This window comes from Camelus dromedarius, chromosome 5 (genome assembly GCF_036321535.1).
Source record: "Camelus dromedarius isolate mCamDro1 chromosome 5, mCamDro1.pat, whole genome shotgun sequence".
Classification (NCBI taxonomy): domain Eukaryota; kingdom Metazoa; phylum Chordata; class Mammalia; order Artiodactyla; family Camelidae; genus Camelus; species Camelus dromedarius.
The window spans coordinates 92,353,304-92,378,966 of record NC_087440.1 but is presented as its reverse complement, the minus strand read 5'-3'; the positions used below and the strand labels follow the sequence as shown (position 1 = coordinate 92,378,966).

Genomic DNA, 25,663 nt, shown 5'->3' with positions numbered 1-25,663 from the left:
ATAGATATAATTTATTAGAAAGAAAATATGAACTTTAAGGAAAGTCCCTACTAGGACTGTACAACTTTTTTTTAAAGTTTTGTTACTATAAAAGGACATCTAAACAAGTTCACCTATTTCTACTATCTTAATTCAACTTATTTCTCTACATTCCCTTTCAATCTTATGTAGATGCTAATTATAAAAAAAAAAGAATGAAATAACACGAAAATGTAGAAAGTGAAAGAATTCTCTCTCGCTGACTAATCTGCATCCCTTCTACATCTCTGCGTTTTTGAGTCCTTTAGAACCGGCACACAGGGGAGGACAGACAGCTCGAAGAAAGACTTGGATCTTGGCGATGAGAATACTAAGGATACTGAGCCTGCAGTACCACAGAGCAAAGGCATGTCCCAAAGCCAGGGCCGAGGATGTACAGGAACATCTCTGAGAAAAGACAATTTTACCAATCGATACAAAAATAAAATGAGCACATAAGAGACAGTACGGGGTGGGGGGCTGTCATAACCACTGAACTGTGATCTAAATCGTCATGACAAGGGTGTTCAGACTTCCTTCTCCAGATACACGAGACAGAAATAACAGCCCTAGATGTTAAGAGCTAGGCTACTCCAGGCAGCTGGTAGGCTGAATGACAACTTATGTGTTAGAAATAATGGAAGGGAATAAAATGGCCAACCCTTCTTTGTAGGAAAGAGCTGTACAGTAAATCCAAGATTACAAATAATCACTAGCAGTCTGGATGAAGAAAATGCGATACAGGAGAGCACTATGCAGGGAATAAGAGTGAGGAAGACAGAGCTGAGGCTGACACCCATGTCTGTGGATCCGGGAGCCACTGTGAGACACAGATGACTTCAGCTGCAGCGAGGAAGGGCAGCAGGCTGAGTCTGGTTCTGCACGTACCACGTCAGGGGCAGTGAAATGAAAACAGTGAAAGCAGAGCTTGGTACTTGGTATCTGGGTCTGAAGCTCAGGAAAGAAATCTGGGCTAGAGATATATTCTGCAGCATTATTAGCACAGAGATTGTATCCTTGGAAGGAAATGACACTGCCTAGCTATGTAGAATGAAGACACAATCACTGTTTCACAGACGAAAGAGCTGGGGTCCACATGGAGACTCAGAAAAGGCAGCCAGAAAGACAGAAAGAAATCCAGACACTAGAGTCTCCCCGCCTACCACAGACCTACAAAAGGGGCCTCAAGTCTCTGTTCATAAAGAGCTTCCCAGTTCCTGGAACACCTCTCAGCGCTTCATGAAGGAAACAGGATGCTGTGCCTGCATCACACACCTTTGTCTCAGTGACCACAAAGATCACAGCACCTCTGCTTACAGAAGAACAAACCTCTCAGAGAGCCTGACAAAAGCCCACAGAGCTCATGGAAAAAGAACTGTCAAGAAAATGCACTGGTGCAAAAAAGAAAAAAACAAACAAACATACATCCCTTCGCTTCTCTATACACAGAATATCTCTGGAAGGGCAAATAGAAACTGATGCCACTGGCTGTTCCAGGGCAGGGCCCTGGGTGGATGAAAGTCAGCGGCAGATAAAGGCTTCTCCTTCTACACTTTTTTCTGCCCTTTGAACTCTGAATCACAACTGTATTACTAATTTCCTCTCCCCCAATGAATGTGAATTTTAAGAAAAAGGGTTGAGAATGAAAAAATAAAAACATTTGGGGGGGGGCAAAAGGGGAACTCCTGAAAAAGAAAAGGGAACTGAAATTGCTGTATTTTGAGGACTATTAATAAGGGAGTCTACTATTCCTTTTCATAGTGTGGGCCGAAGCTACGGGTGGGTCAACAGCAAGCAAGTCTTCCAGGAATATCTTCACAGTCCAGCAAACATGAGAGTCAGCACACTAAGGTAAAACTTAAGGAGATTAAGGAGAGTCTAATTACTCTTAGAACCACCCTAACAGTAAAACATACATGACAGAATAGGGAAAGTTAACAGATGATAAAGAAGATAACTGAGAGCATTATGAAAGACCGTTTGTCTCCTGCCCGGGAAGAACTGTCTACAGAAGGATGTGTGGCTGTACTGCAGTGTATTTAACCAGAATCTGACTGCTAAATTTTGCTGCTGTAATATTACAGTGAGTATCCCTGTATACATACATCCTTGTACACTTACGCAAATGTACTGGCAGAGTGGATTCCTTGAAACTGAATTGGGGGGAGGGAGCAAAGGGCATACATGCTTTTAAAACTTTGTTAGTGCTATATTACTCTCTAAAAATATATTAACTTATACTACTGTCAACAATGTGAGATTTCCTGTTTCTCTACACTCTTGCCAACACTATATAAAGTACCATCAGGTTTTCTGCAGATCTGATTGGTGAAAAAATGTTACCTTTTAGCATGTGAACATTTTTGCTTGACTACTGACCATTTGTCCTACCAACTGCCCGAGTCTATTTTTTGACTATTTTCTATGAGGTTATGTGCTCCTGCTTCTCCTCCATTTTCAAGACCTTTCATACAGTAATGAAATGAAATCTTTGTTGGCCACAGCAGTCAATTTGGGTATTTACCCCAATTCACCCTGACCCCTTCTTCTCTGCTTACTTTTTAGGAGCAATCTTTTCAGCTTCTTTGGATGATTCATCGGCTGTTTACCTGCATATTTCTAAAATGTCAGATTATACTGCTTCCTTGATTTTCCATTTTAGACACTGTCCTGTGGTTCCGCTTTGGATTTAGCTTTCCTAAGCCCTTCCCAATGCTCATGCTTCCCCCCTCCATCCTCCTCATGAGGTTCTATCACACAGTTTTGGCTAAATACTGTGCTTAACTTTTATTTATAAAAGTAGTACATAGACACTGTCTTAGAAGTTGAACTGTGTGATATAATGTGTCTCTTCACCCTCAACTCTTGTTTATCATGCAAGCACTTTCAACTCTGCAATTTGCTGCCTTACTTCTGAACAGCATGCTCGTGCAGCTGTTCAATGATTTCTTAGCCTCTCTCCCTCAATATTAGCTACTGACTTCTTAATACAGGCAGTGAAGACTAAACTCTCTTACATCCTGTCCCCCACCCCACACCCCTTCCCTCCTTCCTCCTGATCAGTTATCATCATACTATTTGGCTGAATTATTCAGTAAACGCTATATAAATTTTACAGCCACACTAGGAATGTATTTCCATTCTTTTTATTTATTAAAAATGTTATGTTTCCTTTGAGCTACTAACTGTCTCGGTTATTTTGTTCACTTAGGTTTTCTATGAATCTCTCACTACTAATTTACCCTTAAACTTTGTAACAGAAGTGTATATCTCCTCTCATATACTTTCAAATAGTCAAGTAATTTTTTCCACTTGAAGATAATCCATATTATTTTTTTAAATTGTGTCAAGTTTTAAAATTTTTATTTATTTGGGGGCTTAGGTTTACTTATTTATTTATCAATGGCAGTACTGGGGATTGAACTCAGGACCTCCTGCATGCTAAGCACGCACTCTAGCACTAAGCTCTACTCGCCCCAGTGATATTCATATTCTGAAGGACTTGGTCCTGTTCTCAATCCTATGCTTTTCTCTTTTTTGGTATTCCCTCTTGTTGTCGTGAAATATCCCATCAATAGCTCCTGAGGAAGGGTAAGTAAATGATTAAATTTAAGGCCTTGAATGACCCAGAATATTTTGATTCTATCTTCACATTTGATCGACAGTTTGGCTAGGTAAAGAATTCTAGGTTAGAATCATTTTCTCTCAGAACCCCTCCCCCTAGCTTTAATTGGATACAATTGACATATAACATTGTGTTAAGTCTAAGGTGAATATAGTAATTTGGTACACATACATATTGTGAAATTGTTACTACAATAAGCTAGTTAACATGTCCTTCACCTCGTATAATTACCATTTTGCCGTTATTATGGTGAGATAAGATCTACTCTCACAGCAACTTTCAAGTATATAATACTTATTAACCATTGTCACCATGCTGTACATGAGATCCCTGAATATTATCCACTTTAAAACTGAAAGTCTGTACCCTTTGACCAACATCCCCCACTTCCCCCACCACCCCATCCCCTGGCAACCACCATCTACTCAGGTTTTGTAAGTTCAGTTTTTTCATTTTTCAGTTTTAGTACGTAAAATTGATATAATTTGACTATACAGATACAATATATTGCATGTAAATACATATATACAATATACTGCACATATTTGCTTTAATTTACATATATTTACTGTTCATTGTTTCTAAGAACAGTTTAGAGCTTTAGCTTTTTAAACTTACATAGTTATCAAAGGAATAAAGTCAACCACAAAATAATAATCAGCAGAATGCAGTAATCCAATCATAAAGGACAGTAAAATGTGTTTACACATATTCAAGAAATCAATCATCAATATTATAAATAGTTATAAATAATAAGTAGTTCATTTGTGTCCTTTTTTTTTTTTTTTAAAGATTTCACATATAAGTGATATCATATCACTCCTCATTTTTCTTTCTCTTTCTGGCTTACTTCACTTAGAATGACAATCTCCAGGTCCAACCATGTTGCTGCATATGGCATTATTTTTTTCTTTTTTTATGGCTGAGTAGCATTCCATTTTATAAATATACCACATCTTCTCTATCCAGTCATCTGTTGATGGACATTTGGGTTGTTCCCATGTCTTGGCCATTGTAAACAGTGCTGCTATGAACACTGGGGTGCATGTGTCTTTTTGGATTATGTATTTTCTCTGGGTATATGCCCAGGAGAGGGACTGCTGGGTCATATGGTAAGTCTATTTTTACTTTCCTAAGGTACCTCCATACTGTCCTCCCTAGTGGCCACAATTCACATTCCCACCAACAGTGTGGGCAGGTTGCCTTTTCTCTACACCCTCTCCAGCACCAATCTTTGTAGACTTTTTAATGATGCCCACTCTGGCTGGTGCAAGGTGATACCCTTGTAGTTCTGATTCGCATTTCTCTAACAAGTAGTGATGTTGAGCATCTTTCCATGTGCCTGCTGGCCATCTGTCTGTCCTCCCTAGAGAGATATCTATTCAGGTCTCCTGCCCATTTTCTGAGAGGTTTTTTTTTTTTTAAGATTTCACACATAAGTGATATCATACAGTATTTGTCTAACTTAGTATAATGTCCTCCAGGTCTATCCATGTTGCCAAAGAGCAGGGCTTCCATTTTTACAGCTCAATACTCCTCCTATTACTATAGGATAAAATACAGAATAAGAATACACCTCACATTCTCCTTATCCATCCATCTGTCAATAGACAAGTCGGGTTGTTTCCCTAACTTGGCTACTAAGAATAACACTTTCAATGAACATGGGAAGTCAGATGTCTTTTGAGATAGTGGTTTCATTTTCTATAGAAATACACCCAGAAGTAGGATTGCTGGGTCATGTGGTGGCTCTATTTTTAAGGTTTTGAGAAACCTCTATACTGTTTTCCATAGTAGTTGTACCAATTTACATTCCTACTAAAAGTACACAAGGTTTCCCATTTCTCTGTAACCCTGTCAGCATCCATCCTTGTCTTACTGCTAACAGCCCTTCTAACAGGTACAAAATGGTATCTCATTGTGGTTTTGATTTGCACTCCTCTGATCATTAGTGATGCTGAACACCTTTTCATGTACTTATTGGCTATCTGAACGTCTTCTTTGGAAAAGTGTCTATTAAGATCCTTTGTCCATATTTAAACTAGATTATTTGGGCTGGGGGGGTTGTTTGGTTTTTTTGTTTTTTGCCATTCAGTACAAGTTCCTTATATATTTTACATATTAATCCCTTATGAAATACATGGTTTGCAAATACTTGTTCCCATTCTGAAGGCTGCCTTCTCATTCTGTTGACTGTTTCTTTGGCTGTACAGAAGTTTCCTGTAGTCCCACTTGTTGATTTTTGCTTTATTCCCTGTGCTTCTGGTGTCACATCCAAAAAAATCACTGCTAAGAACAATGTCAAGGAGCTTTTTCCCTGTTTTCTTCCATGAGCTTTATAGTTTCAGATCTGCTTACGTCCTTAATCCATTTTCAGTTAATCTGTGTGTAGAATAAGAGGGGGTCCAGTTTCATATTTTTACCTGTGACTATCCAGTTCTCTCAGAATTTTAAAGGCCTTGATCCATTTCCTTCCAGCTTACAGCAATGTGGAATGGTATGGTGACATTCTGTTACAATCCTTTGGTTGTGATCTATTTTTTCCTCTGCCTTCTCTTTAACTTTGATGTATTTAAATTATAATGTATCACCGATTCAGTATCTGTGTACATTAGCATTCAGTCTAGATACATAGTGGGTCTTTTGTCATTTACTACATTGGGCACTGAACCTTTCAATCTGGAAATTCTGGTCCCATAGTTCTGGGAAATTATCTTCTGTTAGTCTTTGATCATCTCCCTTCCTATCCTCTGTTCTTTTCACAATTTATTTTTATCAAAAACTAGACCTCCTAGATAGGTGATTCAATTTCATACTGTACCCTTCTTAATTTTCATCTCTTTGAACTTTTTATACTACTTTGAGAGATTTCCTTGACTTTATTTTCCAACCCCTTTACTGAATTTCTTTCCAATACCATAAGTTACCCTTTCCCCAATGGTGCTTTTCCAATGCATCATGTTCTTCTTTCATGATGAATATAATGGTCATTGTTGCATTCCGTCTTCCTCTTTTTTAAATCTTTGAAAACACAAATTAGTGTTGTTGTTGTTTTTAAGTATTCGAGTTTCCTCTTCCAGTTTTCCTTTCTCTTCTTCATTCCTGTCTGTTTTAGTCTCCAGTTATCCTCAAATATCTGGAGATTTTTGGCCTTCCCATATTTATGAGAGGCACCAAAACGCTAAACTGAATGTTATGCATATAAGGGCTGGACCACAGGATGACCGGAAAGATACTAAGTAGATTCACTGAAAGACACTGAATGTCTCAATCTATATTTTCATTTAACTCAGCTTCCCCAGAGAAGAATCCCTGAATCTCCTTTTTAGGCAACACTTGAGGGACTAACAGAGTTCTGGGAAGCAAGCAAAGAGAGGGGGTAGAGAAAGAGTGTCTCACCACTCAGTGGACCCCTATTATCAGCATGGAGTCTCCAAATCCAGATGCTCTTTGATTCAACCTCTCCTGAAAACAAACGTCCCAATTTCTACTGGGGCAAAGAAGGGCAAGTTGCTTGACTGGCAGGCTGCAGGTGATAAGAGGCACAAGTTCAGATTTTCAGCTAATCCTGTTTCCGCTTCTACTTGTGCCTCTGCCCATAAAAAGGAGCTAACAACTCATTTTTAAAACTTTCTGAATTCTGTGGCATGATTCAGCATGATTCTGGTTGCCACCACCCTGCGGTTTCAGCTCATTATGATTTGTTAAGTCTATTACAGAAAAAAAGTTATATATATACATATATATATATATATATATATATATATATACACACACACATATTTTTATATATAAAAATATATATATATAAAATAGTGTACACACACACACACAGCTATTCATCCATCTGTTTCCCATCTGGCAAAACTAGGTTCAATTATTTGTCTGCTAGTCTTCTCTCGTATTTTTAACACTACTTTTTAATTCCTTTACTACTATTTAGTGAATTGGGGGAAGGAGCAAAGATAAACATACTAATGTTTAACTAGAAGTCCTATATGCTAATACTTTTTAAACCTCAATTTTTGAAAGGATGTTATAAGTGAGATTGAACTGTAATTTTCTTCCCTGTTTCCAATATACTTGATAGCCATGTATGTGGAATCTGAGAGTAGTATTTGGAAGCTTCCCATCACGATTAAGTTCTGGAAGAGCTGGACAGAAATATAACTATTCATTGACGGTCCAAAAGAAGTCAATCATGAAACTGTGCATTCAGCAATTTGAGGCGGGCAACTGGCCTTTTTACCATTCTCAATTTCTTCTAAAGTTACTGATGCATTTAGACTCTTATCTAGAGTTAATTTTGGTAAGTTATATTTTCCTAGAAAATCATCCATTTCTTTAGGCTGGTTCTAATTTACTTGCACAAAAGGTTCCCTCATAATAATTTTAATTCCTCTCTGGTCTTTTCCCTGCCCCTCATTTCACACTTTGTATTGTCTCTCCCTTTCCCCTGGATTAAAACTAGTGGTTTATCTATCTTATTGTCTCCTCATCCTCTGGCAAACAAACAGAACCCCAAAAAGCTCTAGATCCATTATTTCTACTGTTTTCCAAATTCACTAATTTCTGCCTTTATTAGTCCCTTACATTATTATTAGTTCCTGAGATTTATTTTGTTCCCTTTCCTAACTTATTTAATATTTAATTCATTGCCACTTTTTCTTGTTTACTAATGTGTTTAAGGTTTCAAATTTTCTTGAGCACAAAGAGCAGTATTCTATAGGTTCTGATACACAGTGTTCCTTTCTAGATACACTGCAACTTTGGTTTGCGTTTTCTCTTTGACTCATGAACTCTGTGAGTGTGTTTTAAGTTCCATATGATTGTACTTTTCGTTTGTTTCTATTTTTATTGGTTTCTATTTTTATTGCTCATTCAGAAAATGTAGCCTAGAAAGATCTCTTAGCCAGACTTATTAATCATATTAATAGGACCACTGCTTACAGCTGTGCAAGTTATGTACTGCCCAACCCTGAGGAAATCATTTACCCTGTAGTCACCACAGATCTTAATCGTTATCACAATAATTTCCTGGCAGCCAGCTGTAATGTATCTTAAGAAAGGGATGCTTTTATTTAAAAAAAAAAAAAAAAAAAAGCTCAAATGTGTAGTAAGGGCTAGTGGAGGGGCTCTATATTGAGATCTGTATCTTTTTTCCTCTAGTTAGTATGTTATGCATGGCCTGAGAGAACTAAGTCTCCTTTGTCACTCTTGTATTTCTACTTATTTAGCTTAGATTTTACCTGTCACGTATTTTGGGGTTCTATTTATCATTTGCCATCTACTATTAAAAATAAAAATTTAAAATATGAAAATAAATTTAAAATAACTGCCTTTAAAATGGCAATTGTGAAGTGAAGCAGAATAATCATTTCTGAAGAACAAAAGGTGTGTGTGTGTAGGTAGGTAGGTATAGAAACTCTGCAATGCAGACCAGTGAGGAGAGATTAGGCAGTAAGTTGTAACACATACAAAAAAACACGAAATTGGATTCCTGCTTCACAATATGCACAACTTCCAGTGGATTAAAGATTATAAAACTTTAATAAGACAATAGAGAAAAATTTCTTTGTAGCTTCAGGCAGGCAAGAATTTCTTAAAGACAACAGAAAAGGTACAGATCATATAAAACTGGCAAATTCAGTTTCACCAAAAGACATCAAGAGAATGAAAAAACATACCATCAAATGGAACAAGGTATCTGCCATATGTTAGTATCCAGAATATATAATCTCTAAAATGATTTTAAAAAATCCACTAGACACTGAACAAAAGACTTGAACAAGCACTTCACAGAAGAAACAAAAGCCAATAAAAATATGAAAAGATGAAATACTCATCAGTAATCATGGAAACAGAAATGAAAACCACAATGAAAAATTTTTATATCTACCAGATTGGCAAGAATTTAAAAAATCTTTCTTATATGCTACTGGTAGGAATATAAATCAGCACAACTGCTTTGGAAACAACTTGGCCTCCGCTAATAAACGAGGATGTACACACCCTGTGAACCAGTCATTCTACTACCGTATGTATTCCCTGAGTAACTCTTCTCCTTCCCCAGGGCACATACAGGACAATCCCTAGCAGTATTTGTGATACAGACAGCTTTATAAGCAATCCAAGTGTCTCTGAATTGGCCAGAGAATAGATAAATAAATCATGGCATTTTCATATAATAGGATACATAATTATGAAAATGAGCACAGCGGTGAAAGTGAGTTACATCTAAATACATCAACATGGAACACAATTTGGGCAAAAGAAAGCAAATATGAGAAGGATATATAGAGCATAATTCTGTTTATATAATATTTAAAACCTTTACACTGTATTGATGAGGGATCCTTATGTGGTAAAACTGTATCAAGAAAAGAGTAACAAAATTCTTGTTAGTGGTTACCTTGTTAGGTGGGAAACAAAGAAGGAGGTCAGGTTGGGAAAGCTTAAATATGAATGATTTAAAGTACTGTTGATCCATTTCTTGAATCAAATTTCCTATACATACATATGTACATGTAATTTAAAATAACTGCTTAGATTTGGCTGGTTAATAAAATAAAGCATTTTTTTTAATTTAAAATAAAAGTGGCAGCAATGTGCATTTTTATGATCAAATATATCAAAGATAAAGAATATCCCACCCCATCAAAACCTAAGGTTCTGGCGGTCAAGATTCCTGGAATCAGGGCAATATGAGAAAATATTAATTTTAGTGTTTAAATAAGTTTGGTGCTTACAAAATACAGAGCAGATTTTACTGGGTATCTCCCACAGGCAAGGGGAACTTCATATGCTCCTTTGCTATCCTTTCCGTATGGAAGATGCTGGGCCTGATTCCTTCCAAGGGGGCATGTTGGGAAAAGGCTGTATGACGTTACAGCTTTAAGTTTTAATGCCACTTCAGTCACTTTCTCACTGGATGACTGAACGAGCTACAGAATCTTAGAAAGCTTCAATCTGCTCATCTGTAAAATACAGATTAAAATAGCTACTTCCCAGGGCTGCTGTGAGAAATAGGCAACGAACGACGCAGGTAGTGTGCGCAGTAGTTAAGGATCTGACCCCCGGAGCACACTACCCGGCCCACCTGGCTCTAGTGCTCACTGCCTGACGTGGCCTCCCTAGACCTTTGTATCCCTGGGATAAAGGAGCCTGACCTGCAGGCTTGGAACCGTGCCTGGCACACAGTAAGCGACACGTGGCTGTAATTCTGGCTGTTGTCGCTGGTATTATGATTCTCTCCCAAATGGCTAATCACTGCCCAATGTTCAATTTTCTGCAAATAGGTTCATGATAGGCTCTAAGTTTAACTCACTTAAAATACTTGTTTTTTAGTGACTTTTAAAAAAATAGCATAATGAATCACTGGGACAATTAAAAATAAGTTCTAATGTCCTCATTTCATAATCTACTCTAAATTTCCTGCCAAAGCAAAAATAAGTCTGGCAATAAATTCAAAAGATGCCCATAAAGTAGCAGCAACACTGAAGCTGTATTTTCTTCCATTTCTACTACCACTTTTGAAATCTAACAATATACTTTAAAAAAATCTAATGATATACATGTCTTTATTTTCAATATTTTAAATGTGTATAATGAAGACAGGTTTGTCTTACCATTTACCATATCCTGCTTGCATTAGTTTACCTGATTCATTACACTGATCTGAATGCACGTGCTGGATGTAAAGAATAGTCAGGACTCTAGTAACTCCTTTGCTAATGGCCTGAGCCGTTTAGCCTGCTACAGGTCAAGGTGGAAAGAGGAGGGTACTGAGAAAGGAATAGATGAACAGAACTGTTCAATGAAAAAGATTCCAAAAATGATTTGTGCTTCACCTGGTGGGGAAGAAGGAAAGAAGTCCAGAAACTGGGTACCAAGGTATTCTCAGGAAAAGAGTTCGAGGGAGGGAGATGTTCAGCAGTGGTAATGGCAGCAGTCTATAAGACTTAAAACACTGGAGGAAGGGCTCATCTTTAAAACAGGTTACCTTTAGGGAGAGAAGAGAAATTAAGAAACTTGAAGGGAACCAAAGAAACTCTAGGAGCCATTCTCACCAGGGATGGGCACTAGGAAGTCTTCTGTCTCACCCTAGACCCACCAGCCAGGACCTCTAGGGAGTAGGGTGGGGGAACATTCTGAAGAAAACATGGATTTTTTTTTTTAACTCCGTAGATGATTCTAATGCACAGCAAGGATTGAAAAAGACTGGTTTAAGGAGGCTGAAGCAAAAGTGCCCCAACTAACCCAGTGTGGTAATAGTAAAGGTAACTTACACTGCAGACCACATGAAAAGCATTAACTTGTTCTCTCTGCCTCCAAATACGCAATTCCTTGGTTTGTCCCACAACTAAGATTCCCTGGGATGCCAAAAAGAGCCATTGCTATCCCAGAGCTCTAAGCGTTAACGTTGGCTCCAAAATAAACACTAACTTTAAAAAGAAAACAGATTTGAGTGGGTATAAGTAGAATTTCCCACGAAGATTCTGATAAAAGGAATTTATACTCAATACTGTCTCCATAATCATTTAGCAACCTACTGTATATTTTGCACATACTTTAATTTAATGTTCATTTCTGTTTTTCCCCATCAATTTTGATTAATTTTTTAAACACAGGGGATTTCCTTTTCTCTCCTACTAAAAGTCTAGATTTAAGAATGGTGCTTGAATCTCACTCAAAAAATGCTTTACTACTGGGTCAGCAGGATCAACTAAAGGATGGATTCTCCATTTGGGGGCCTTGTCCCTGCCCTGTCATATATTTTAGTTGGATGAAGACATCCTTATCCAATTACACAGATAGCTAATACAAATGACTCATTTTTCAAAAATACCCCAATAAACTGAAATTATGATAGGAAACCAATTAAATGATACTTAGCGAGAATCAAATAAATTCAGGCAAAAAAAAAAAAATCAAGTATGCATACAGAATAAACTAGGCTTGTGTTGAGGGCAAGTTCTACAGCTGGCCCAAGAGGCTGCGTATTTACTCTGGAGAAGGGACCAGGAAGACCCAAAATAGCTGGCTATGTTTGGATTTGTAGATTTAACGTCTGTGGGTCCATAAGACAGAACAGAGAATTGTGCTGTAGAAGTCTCTAGAAGACAGATGCTAATGTGAACTATAAAAAGAAAAAGCTGTCTAATAACTAAAGTCATCCAACGCTGGAGCAAGATTCACAGGAAGAAGCGGGTCTCCATTTCTAAATGTGTTTAAAGCTGGCCAACCAGCTGTGGTAAGTATATATTTTTAAACATCAATTATTTTACTACATGTTACATATTTCTTGCTTTTAATTAGATAGTTCCAGCTTAAGAAAAAGAGATTACTGTTTAGATTCATTACGTCACAGTATGGTGACAATTAAGTTTGTGCCACCAAAGAAGACTGCGTATTTCTAAGATAACAAAATCTTAGAAGAAACTAGCAGAAGGTCAGGGAATCACTGAAAAGTTTATTACACATAGACGACTGTTCCTTAAAAGAGCTGGGGCTTTCAAGGCTCCTGGCATGGCCTGGTGTAGCCTCTGGCTCGGGGCCCTGCAGAGTGCAGGCCTCCACAGCCCGCTGCTGCTGCTGCTGCTGCTGCTGCTCCTGCTGCTGGTGGAGCTGTGTGCAATCCTCCCAACAATGGTGAGGGAGGACCCCCATGTCAACAGTGCAATGAGGACTGCAAAGGTCTTTCCATTTTTTACTTGATGAAAAATATTTAGATCCTTCAAGACCTGGGTAAAATTTTACTGCAAACCACATGGGATCACCCAGAGTCCGCTGCACTATCTGACCCTTATCACAAGGCTTGGTTCAGGAGAACGAGTACGCTTCTTACATGAATCACTAAGAGGACACCCCTACTTATCACCTGAAATCTGCATGTTCCTTGCAATACTATCTCTTCATTCTGGTTTTAAAATGTAGATTTTATTATCATTCAGGCATGGTGACCCAGGAGCTCAGGAGAAGACTACCACTAAAAGGATGGCTTGCCATTTATAGTTACCAAGAGAAGGGGGCACACAGGGCCGTGCAGGGCCACATGAGGGAGTACCAGGGTGGCTTAGGAGGCAGAAAGACCAAGGGGAAAGCATGGGAAAGTTTTTATCCTGGTTTCCCAGGAAAGGCAAGTCCAGGCAGGGTACACAGGCTGAGGACTGGTTCATTTGAATACTTTCAGCAGGCTCTGGGGTACAAATATGGTTTTTTGTGTCGGGTACCCAGCCCTAGAATGATTAGAGCAGAGAAATCCTGCCTCCTGGAGTTTAAAAGCCAGATAGAGCCTCTGTACTAGTTGGTCTGCATATGAACAATGCATTCATAGGGGTGTAGTTTACTATTTCCAGGAGTTAGCTAGCCCTGTGGTGTATTCTCTCCCAGGTCACCAAAGCCCCAGATGCCAGAGCATCAAGAATTCAGAAAATAATTAAAAAAAAAAAAAAAAGAATTCAGAAAATAAGAAAACAGTTAACACATCTTGCTTTATTTTTCTTCACAGCACTGCCATGCCATGTTATATGTTTGTTTACTGCTGCTCTCCCACTATGATGTCAATTCCATGAAAGCAGGAAATTCATTTGGTTCAGTACCCACAGTGCTTAGAACAGTGCCTGGCATACAGCAGGTATTTAGTAGTGTTTGTTAAGTGAATGAGTGAATAAACAAACTTGCATAAAAACATGACTTACACGAAGTTTATAAGGGGAGTGGGGTACAAGGACTACTTCTCTTAAGTACTTGAAATTATTTCCTCAAACTTGAAACTATTAACTAACTTCTTCATAGCTACTACAAAGAAAAGCTTCAGATCAGTTCCCAATCAAGTTTTCATAAATCCTCAATTAGGGAAATTTAACTAATTGCAGTAAGGTAGCATAATGAAATGGAGAGGGCCTACACTTTGGAGTCAGACTAAGATCAACATGTTTGCTCCAACAGTTACTAACTGGAGGGCTTGGCTACATCAACTTCTCAGAGTCTGTCTCCTCACTGGAAAATCAAGACGGTAATAATGCTCACCTAACAGAGCATGAAGGTGAAAAGATACCTATCAGACTAGCTAATGTCAAGAAGCCTTTAAGTGTAGGAACATGGGGAACACACGCTCTAGTATGTAATGACCACGAATTCCTATCCAATAACACACTCGGGACATCGCTTGCCACGAGCACTCTATTATCTGAACTGCGGTAAGCATGTTTTCACGAAGAGGTCACTGACGCTCAACTCAGTGCTAACCACACGTGTCATAAATGACTGATTGCTCAAGTATCAATCATTAGTTAGGGGACTTTGAGCAGGTTACTTTATCTCCCTGGCCTCTCTTTCCTGAATAAGAGAACTTACCTCATGCAGCTGTAAAGATTTATGTATTCCCCACAAACTTCATATGTGGAAGCCCTAACCCACAATGTGGTATCTGGAGATGGCACATCTGAGAATTAAGTAGGTTTGGATGAGGCCATGAGGGCAGTCCTTATGATAAAATTAGCACCCTTATAAGTAGAGAGGCACTGGAGACCGTGCACAGGTGCCCACGCAACCTCCCCCTCCCCCATCTTTGCCGTGAAGGCGCAGTGAGATGGTAGCGAGCCAAAAAGAGCTCTTACCAGGACCCAATCGTGCTGGCACCCTGATCTTGGACTTCCCAGCCTCTAAAACTGTGTAAAATAAATGTCTGTTGTTTAAGTTACCCAGTCTCTGGTACTTTGTTATAGCAGCTTGAGCAAACTAATATGATGACTTGATAGAGGTAATAAACTTAGAACAGGCTTAACATACACCAAACGCACTGACGGCAGCCACGGTCAGATGCAGTCCACTGCAATTAAGTCCCTCAAGAGATGTCAGCCAGAGCCTAGCATCCAACCCTTAAGCTTTACTTATTTCCTGAGAGGGTAAAATTTAAACAAACAAGCAAATAAAAAACATCTCCCACCCACACCTAAAACCAAGCAAACAAAAAACTAATACTCAGCATGACACACAATACGAGCAAACACTCGGTCCTGACGTGCCAACTAATATTATCAGCTCTCCTGAGGGCTTTTAAGTGGTAACTTATTTAATTCTCGCCACAGCCCTAGAGGTACTGTTATTATTCCAGTTTTAAAAACAGGAAAACTAAGATCCAGGGAGGTAACCTGTCACACAGCTAGGCTGGGCTGAAGCCTAGATTTGAACCCATGCAGCCTGGCCTCACTGTGTTCCTGACCATTACTCACACTCCCTCTTTACGTTAACAGTCTACCACAAGACTGAAGAAAGAATGTTAATAACTTCAGATGGCTTACACTTAGTGTCCTGGCACGTCTTAATAAAACTTTATATTTTTGAATAGGTAAACACATTTTTAAAAAATGAGCCATGACTTGCTTCTTAATGACAGACTCAGATTTAATAAAACAAGACCCAGCAAGATTACCTGCATATAACCAAATCAAAGCTAAAAATGACTTTGTAAAACCAGGAAGATGACTAACATTTTACTATTCCTGTTGTTTTCAAAACTATTATAGATACACAACATTACAGAGTTCTTTAAAGGCTGGCCTAAAAGACATTCATGAATAGAAAATGTCTCAGGAATAGCAGTTAGAAGTTGAGAAGTACAAAAACAATGGAGAAAAATACATTTTCCTAGACTTCAACATTTATTAACTCAATGGCTGGAAAAATAAAAAGGAAAAAAGGAAGAACTTGTCAGTGAAAATGACAACAGTTTGCAAATATGCAGTCAAATCAAGTTTACTTACACGTGTTTATTAAATATACCTGATTCCACGTGCCTGAATATTGTAAACATTTTGAAGTCGACACTACTTTAATACCCGTGTTCAAACACTGCCTGAATGAGCCAGTCCACATTTTTTTGGTAGTGGCAGCACAAAAGGACTGCATATTGTTGACAGCAGAATGCTCCTTAATGTAAATGTTAGCTCCTAAGGCAGTGCCCCAAGCTCCAGAGTTTAAAATCACAATAAAAAAAAAGAACCACCCACTCCTGACACAGGTGTGATACAACTATGAGTCGTAATAAGGAAGAAAAAAGCTGCAAGAACCACTATTTCAAAGGGAAAAGATGCCAAGTATACTCCATTCTGCTGCTACTTTTCCTATGGAAAAGGAACTCGGCAAAAAAGAATTTGAAAGAAATATTCAGAGAATGCTTCTAGTTTATAAGAATACACGCTTATACACACGATTTAAAACAATGTCCTATAACCTGAAAACAATACACTTACCAAATCATTTAACTTGGACAGATCTGGTTTTAGTATAAATCTTTTGTGGATGGTTCATAATTGAACTACACCACAAACAAATCTTCAAGACTTTTTAGATTATTTATGTGCCAAAATCAATGCTGAAGCAAATCCCCATAATCACACTATCAGGCTAACCAGACGACCTATTATGCACTCAATTGATAATAATGTGACAAACAGTAATTCATAACTAATAAAAAACAATAGTGGCAATTAAAGACCATGACCAAAAACAGTGAAAAAAAGCAAGCAAGAAGGAAAAATTACAACCAATTCAGGATAATACTACGGTAAGATTCTTCCTAGAAAACTGCTAGAACTCCAGTTATCTGCAAGTACACACGAATAGTGGAAAATCTGTAACATCATTAGAATATTGAACTAGAATCCTCAGCAAACTTCTGTACATGTTAATTTTAGTAACCCCCAACTACTTACTAGTACCAAATCCTTAGATATATGAAGAAATAAAAGTGTAAGGAAATGGATACAATTTCTTCTTTGGAATAAAGGACTGGAATTTTTGGATCTTTCCAGGGCCATTCTGAGAACCTTTAAGGTCCACTATTCTCTGCAGAACCACTTGTTTAAATACCATTTTCAGTGTAAGATAAAGCCTGTTTCCCTCCCCCACCCAGCTCGCTCTCTCTCTCACACACACAGAGTTCCAAATTATTATGATATAAATGGAAAATAGCCATTAGAAATATATTAGAAGTGTATACAGGCCATTACACGTAAAATATCTTACACATACAATGCTTTGCTGTTTACAAAGCTCTAATATGCATTATTTCATTAATAAATCCATCATGAGAAGATTAAATCTCTATTTAATTATTTTTTTAACTGAAGTATAGCTGATATACAATATTATGTTTGTTTCAGGTGTACAACATAGTGATCTGACAATCAAACACATTATGAAATGATCACTGTGACAAGTCCAGTAACCATCTGTCACCAAACAACATTACAGAATTATTGACTACATTTTTTATGCTGGGTATCATATCATATCCCTGTGACTCGTTTATTTTGTAATGAAGTTTGTACCTTTTAATCCCCCTTATCTATTTCACTTGACTCCCTTCTGGCAACCAGCAGTTTTGCTCTCTATAAGTCTGTTTCTGTTCTGTTTGTCCATTTGTTTTGTTTTTTAGATTCCACATAAAAGTGAGGTCATAAGGTACTTTTCTTTCTGTTTGACTTAATTCACTTAGCAAAATTATCTCCATTTTTAAAGATGAGAAACCCAAGGCCCAGAAAGTTAAAGTGACTTGCTCAAGGTGAAGTTAGACATTCAGCTAAGTGGTAGAGTAAGGAGTTAATTCAGGACTTCCTGTTCTTATTTCAAGGTCTCTGTACCCCTCAACTATTGTAGGCCAAATGTAGAAATAAATGAAATATGTAAAAAACCTTTGCAAAACTAAGAAGAACAAAAAGGATCTTATTATGAAGATCATTAATCATTCACTGATGCATCAGTGAAATACCTCTGACCAGGCCCTACCTGAGCAATTAAATCTCCCCCATGGGTCCGTGATCTGACTTAGAAAAGAGGCCCAGGTGATTTTAACATGCACCAGAGTTGAGAACTTCTGCTCTACATTAGATGACACAAATGGCAACACTGCATTACAAACATGCTTTCAATTATCATCCAGCTTTACCTTTATATTTTCCTTTTATATGAATTAATCATCACTCCTTAATTAGACTAGTGTGACAGTTTAATGAAGCCAAAGTGCTAACTTTAAAAGATCTCAGTATTAGCTGTGAGAAAGCTGTATAGCTCCGCATAAGACTAATTACATGAAAATACGTTGTTCTTTTTAAAAAAATTCTAGTCAATATTTAGAATATTCAATTTAAATGTAGAGCCTTCAGTTTGTGCTAATAACATTTAAAAATCATTATCTTCAACTGAAAGAAAAAATCCAACAATATTACCTTTAAACAACATTACATTTCATTTGCATTCATTTGAGGAAGAGGAAGCTTTACTGTACTAAACACAAGAAATAAAAATAACAGCAGAGGTAATTAAGGGACAAATCAGATGGCAATCAGCATTGAAAAATCATTAAATAAACCCTGGATACTGGACAAATCTTACCTTTTGTAGACTTGTTGGATTCAACTGAGTTTTGTCAATTATTTTTATTGCAACCTAGAAAAAAAATAAATATTTATGGATTTTAAGAATCTGGTACTTAGACTAATTGTTAATAGTTTTGTAAATGCCCAGACGTGGCATTGTTAAAAAGTAAGCAAGTAAACAAACCTCAAAACCTCAAATTCAACTAGTTACAATGATGTTTTACATTTCATAAATATTTTATAGTTGACAAGAAGGGCTTGCCCCCTTCCCCCAAAAGGGAGACAGATTACACAATGAAAACACTTCTAAAAACATGGTAACATAGCAAATCTAATCACTACTTACTGACACTTCAATTTTACCTGACTCTGGGATCCAAGGGCAGAAACTATAGCTTTTACAGATTTTTACAGCCCAAAATGCTTCCCAGAGTGTCCTGCACAAAGTGGGAGCTTGATAATTGAGTAAATATATGAAAAATAGGTTGATGTTGAATCTGAAAACTTTAAAAACATTTTATTAAAAAAAAAAGAAAAGCCCTTCAGACAGTTAAAGAAGGAAAAGGCACTAGTTTCAGATGAATCCACAGGCTAACCAAGTGAACATATAAGAGGCAACAAATGGGTCACCTATTAGCCACTGTTCAAAAAGGGGTAAGGCAGTCTAAAAGCAAGCCACTAAGACAAAGGAAGAAAGAACTATAACTTCTAGTTATATGCACTCTTAAAAAAAGAAAAAAATTAAATTTTACTAATATTTACTAAATGGGCCTGTATTGGCATCCTCACCTGTTCAGTTTGTATTTCTTGCTTAAAAGTGAACTACAGACATCTAAAACTAAGAACTACGGATTTTGAGAAGGAGGGATGGAAGGGCAGATAAGTGAAGAGAGAGGCTTTGCCATGAATTGGGGAACATAATTAAGCCAGCTCTGCACCGACCTCGCCCCACATCGGTGAGGCTGTGGTCCTCCTGTGCATCCTTCAGAAAACAGATCCAGTAAGAAGCACTGAAGAAAGGGACTGTAGCCAAAGTCTGGGGAAAGTGTTCAGAGATTCTTTATGTCAATGCTTCTCACACTCTCTGTCCCCTTTACATTTTTAAACATTATGATGACTCTAAATATGGGTTATATTATCAATATCTAACATATTATAAATGAAAACTGAGAAAGTATAAAAACAAGTGCTAAACAATTCAGTTCAACGTAATGATATTCAACAAATGATGCTGGGGAAATGATATCCATGTGCAAAAGAATGAAATTGGAATCTTAACCTTGTATCACACACATAAATTAGCTCAAAGTAGATCAAAGACCTAAATGTAAGACCTAAAACTATCAAATTCTTAAAAGAAAACAGGGGGCTGGTTGGGGGGTGCGTGGGGGGACCAGCTCAGTGGCAGAGCGCATGATTACTGCAGTGGTTCAATTCCTAGCACTTCCATTAAAAAAGAAAAGAAAATATAGGGCAAAAGCTTCATGACATTGGATTTGGCAATAATTACTCAGACATGACACTACAGGCACAGGCAACAAAAGAGAAAAACTGGACTTCATGAAAATTTTAAAATTTTGTGCGTAAAAAGGAAGTATCAGCAGAGTAAAAAGGCAACCCACAGAATGGGAAATAATATTTGCAAATTATGTATCTGATAAGGTATTAATATCCAGAACATACAGAGAACTCTGAAAACTCAACAACAACAAAAAACTCAATTAAAAAATGGGTAAAGGTAACTGTACATCCAAAACATGTGTAGTTTACCATACAGGAATTATACCACAATAAAGGTGCTAAAAAAAATGGGCAAAGGACTTGAGACATTTCTCCAAAGAAGATATACAAATGGCCAATAAGCACATAAAAAAGACACTCAACATCACTTATTTTTAGGAAAATGCAAATGAAAACTACAAGATACTACTTCGCACCCAATCAGATGGCTACTGCTAAAAAAAGCCCCAGAAAAAATAAGCCTTGATGAGGATGTGCAGAAATTGGAACCCCTACGCACTACTGGTAGGAATTTATACAGCTACTGTAAAAAATAGTACAGAGTTCCTCAAAAAATTAAAAATAGAATTATCGGATGATCCAGCAATTCCACTTCTGGGTATGTACCCAGAAGAATTGAAAACAGGGATTTAAAAAGATATCTGTACACCCATGTTCACAGAGCCTTATTCATAACAGCGAAGATGTGGAAGCAACCGAAGAGCTCATCAAGGGATGAGTGGAAAAGCCTGGTGTGGTATATCCCTAAGATGGAATGTTATTCAGTCTTAAAAGGAAATAAATTCTAGCACATTTTACAACATGGATGAACCTTGAGGACACAATGATACATGAAATAAGTTAGTCACAAAAGGACAAATACCGTATGCTTCCACTCATTTGAGGTACCTAGAGGAGTCAAATTCATACAGACGGAAGTAGAATGGTGGTTGCCAGGGGCTGGGGAACGTGGAGTTAGTGTTTAACAGGTACAGAATTTCAGTTTTACAAGATGAAAAGAGCTCTGGAGATGATGACTGCACAACATTATGTATTTAATACCACTGAAATAAACACTTAAAAACAGTTAAGATAATATACTTTATGTTATGTGTATTTCATCACTATTTTAAAAATTGAAAGAAGTCTATTGCATGTTAATATAAATCACATTTTTATGAAACTCTCCTGCAGTCAATCTGTTATTGTATCACGTCACATAGCCTCTGAAAAATTCTACTTTACACACATGAGAGAGAATGGAGAAGCAAATAATGTTGTAATAGTATTACCAAAACAGTTTTGACTTCATTGACCCCCTAAAATGGTCTCAGAAAACCTCCAAGAGTCCACATTTCTAATTCAAGAATGGCTGCACTATTCATATAACACTTTTTTTTTAATTGCTTAACTTGGTCTGAAGCCTCCATCTGCCCATGTTATTTGATTACTTCCTATGAACCTAATTAATCTCCAGGGGAGCTAATGAAAGGGAAATGCTGTAACAAGCCATCCAGTGAGTTTGATCCGGAAATGAAAGGAACCCACCACCCCTTCACTCTGGCCTGGAGAAGGGGGAAAAAAAAATCAGAACTGGTGGGTGAGGGGAGAGTTCATGAGTGAGTGTGCTAGCAAAAACCAAAGTGAGAATTCTAATTCTGTATTTGGAAAATATAAGTCTTGACGGAACTACAGTAAATAAGATGAAAGGAAATACTGACTGCTGGAATATGCAAACAATGACCACCTTGTGCACATCTCCATTGGGAAGAAGACATCTCATTCAGTGCTACAGCCCAGGCACAATACCACTACACGAGAAGCTTCTTGCTGAGGTGATCTGAAGCCCTGAACACTCAAGCCAGTAACTGCCCGCATCAGAGATGGAGATAATAGCAGTAAAGAAACAGGGTTTCCGATATTTTAACAAATACCAGTGTGGTTTAGAACATTCAATTATTTTAGAGTTGAATGAATTAATTTTCTTCAAATTCTACTTTCATAAGTAATTTTATGTGGCAAATTCAGATCTCCCAATTTCCAAAGAAATCCATCAGAGAACACTTCTGGTCACAATCCTATTTTCCTCCTTCTTCCCATGGCCAAATCCATCAACTATGCTTCCTTTTCAGTTCCTCTTCACTCTGATCTTCTGAGACTTTGTTTCTATTCTCCTGACAGGCCCTCCATCACTAGTTTCTTCTGGTTCTACTCAGTATCCGCCTTCTATTCTAAAGATTCTATTCTGATTGTTATTAAACATTTTCATTTTCAAGGACTGCTGTTCAAATAGTATCTAAAGCAAAAACAGGAGCTCAAAATACATCACATTCAGCTAAATCAAACTGTATAAGAGTTAATTTATCAAAAGCAAGTGTCCTCAGAATGAAACACTCTCCTGTAACAAGATGTGTATGGGTGGCAACAAAGCCTGAGGGGAAGCTCCTAATCCCCTCTTCCTCCCAGTTCCCTGCTGGGATAACGCAACTACCAAAGTAACCTTGGCCCAGAGCTAGAGTCTGGAGAAGAGCTCAGACCTCATGGTTACCAAAAGAGGAGGCAGTTGTGGGCATCACCAGGTACCTCAGAAAGATGGACACTGGAGAGAAGACCACTCACTCATTCCCAAGACTATGGAGTCCCGCATGTGTGCGTGCAGGCACAGCAAACGCCAGGGGAGTTCACTGGGCGACGGAACAGGAGTGTCCCTGTCACTTGTGTAAAGTTCTGGGAAATTCCATTCACCCCGATGCCTGAAGCAAAGTGGAAAATTACAAAATAGGGATAAAGTGAGCTCATACACAAGAAGGGCTTTTCCCCCAACATTCCACAAATCAAGAGTCCAACAAACACATAGCAAACACCCCACTGGAGAGAAATCTTCACCTTCCACTTTCTGTCAATTAACCTCTAGTTAAAAAGATCCTTATATCCTGCTCTTGACAGGTGTTAAAGCATCTACAACCACCAAAGGAGCAGGTAAAAAAAAAAAAAAAGAAAAAGATCCTAGTCCTTTAAGAGGACACAGTAACCCAGAAGAATGGCATATTAGTCAGCTTGGCTGTCATAACAGAAAACACCATAGACTGGGTGGTTTAAAGAGCATTTTCTCAGTTTGGGAGGCTGGAAGTCAGAGATCAGGATGCCACCACGGTCAGTTCCTCTTGCTCACAGATGGCCACGTTCTGACCATGTCCTTACAAGGCGGAGAACGAAAGCAAGCCCTCTGGTGTCTCTTCTTATAAGGACACTAATCCTATCAGATCAGGGGCCTATCCTTACAACCTAATTTAACCTAATCATTTCCACAAAGGTCCTACCTCCAAATAGGCTTTAACATATGAATTCTGGGGGACACAATTCAGTCCACAGCAATCAACCTGCTGGCTACCAAATGAAACCTCAAATTAAAACTGAACAATACACAACAAAATGGGAGAATGCCATAAGCATAAAGTGGAGTAAAAGAGGCAGACACAAAATAATACTGTATGGTTCCATTAGTACAATTTTAATAGAAAAAACAATATCTATGGTATTTTAGAAGTCAAGACAGTGGATGCCTTGGAGAGGAAGGACAGTGAAATGATTAGGAGATAGAAGGGAGGGCTTCTGGAGTTCAAGTCATGGTATATTCTTGCCCTGGGTCATGGTTATGCAAATTTGTTTACTTTGTGATAATTTATCAAGCTATACACTTAATTTGGGCACTTTTTCTGGATGTGTGCTTTATTTCAATACAGAATTATTTTTTTTAAGTCAGTGATGACTTTAAAAAACCATAATGAAAAGTCAATGGATAATGATGACTAAAACTGAAAAATAATTAAGAATAAAACATGCTATTAAAGGATACAAAAGTAAAACCTAAAAAATCAGTTTAAAAGACTAAAAGTGGCCATATTAGGAGATTAGGAAAAGGGGGAAGGGGAGCAGCAGACACTTAAAAAAAAAAAAAGCTTTGACTCTTTAAACTGTATAATATATAACTTGAACAAAAATAAATAGAATTTTTTTTGTAACCATAAGGAGGACATATGGTTAAAGATAACAGTGATCACATGCATTTCTTTCACCTCCCCAATTAAAGGACAAAGACAAAATGGCAAAGAATATCAAAGAGAATAGGAGAAGTGGCATCAGCAAACAAGTGACTTTAAACACTTTCTAGGAGACAAAAATCAGAGGCACACGTAGCAGGGTACGTACAAGCCTGGAGATGCTCAAAGAAGGGTATAATCCAGGAAAAACTTTACTGACCAAGGAAAGTAACTGTGTGCTTTGTGGAAGATTCTAGTGTCAAGGCCGACTTTCCTCCTGGCCACCACAAAGCTCAGCCAGGACCCTCCACATACCTCACGCAGAGAGCTCTCAGCTTGCTTCTTAGTTCTCCACACTTGAAACTGTTTCCAAGAATCAGACATATGAGGAAAGCCTACAATTTTTTCTAATACCCCTTCCCATATATCTGTACTTAGGAGAAAACACCAATAATCAAGCCTCTTCTTTCAAAAAAAAAAAAGAGAGAGAGAGAGAGAGACAGCTGGTTCTCTTTATTCACAGCAATTGTGTTCTATGAATCACTGTGAACAATGAACCATTTCCTAGGAGAAATACAGAAATTCCTGTGAACCCTGGTCATAATATTTTCATCAACTGAGCAATATATAACCTTGTTTCATGTATGTTTCTGTTTAAGGACTCCTCATTTACTATACATTATTGATTCATTAACACTGAACAGCACTAACTCATCCCTGAATGAAGCTTATCTAACAAATGTACTTTCTTGGGGGAGGATACAGCTCAGGGGTAGAGTGCGTGCTGGGTTCAATCCCCAGTACTTCACTAAAAAATAAAATAAAAATTTAAAAAATTAATTAACAAATGTATTTGCTCTATAAAGCACATCACAGCCTTCCACTTAGGAACACTGGCTAATACCTCAGCCCTACACTTGGGAGCCATTTTAAACATCAAAAACCACCAACAAAACACACAAAAATGTGAAAAATTGGACTAAACAGACCGCAAAATGGGCATTTGGTAACAGTATAAAGGCTGAAACAAGGTAGAGTGCCACCTTGTTACAATGCAGCTGGGAATTGCACATTAAGCAATTCAAACTTCTAGCTGT

The 25,663-nt window shown here is 37.8% G+C and overlaps 1 protein-coding gene across 12 annotated transcripts in view; it reads right to left on the bottom strand.

The window, feature by feature from the left end:
* Positions 1-25,663, bottom strand: part of MARK3 (microtubule affinity regulating kinase 3) — a 92,436-nt gene that overhangs the window by 41,359 nt on the left and 25,414 nt on the right. For 11 of the 12 annotated variants that reach the window (XM_031454400.2, XM_031454388.2, XM_031454390.2 and 8 more), the window contains one exon: positions 19,043-19,096. In XM_031454400.2, the coding sequence (XP_031310260.1) occupies positions 19,043-19,096 (54 nt within the window). Of the gene's footprint in view, positions 1-19,042; positions 19,097-23,109; positions 23,256-25,663 lie in introns of those variants that run through there. The other variant, XM_064486285.1, reaches the window with a different exon arrangement.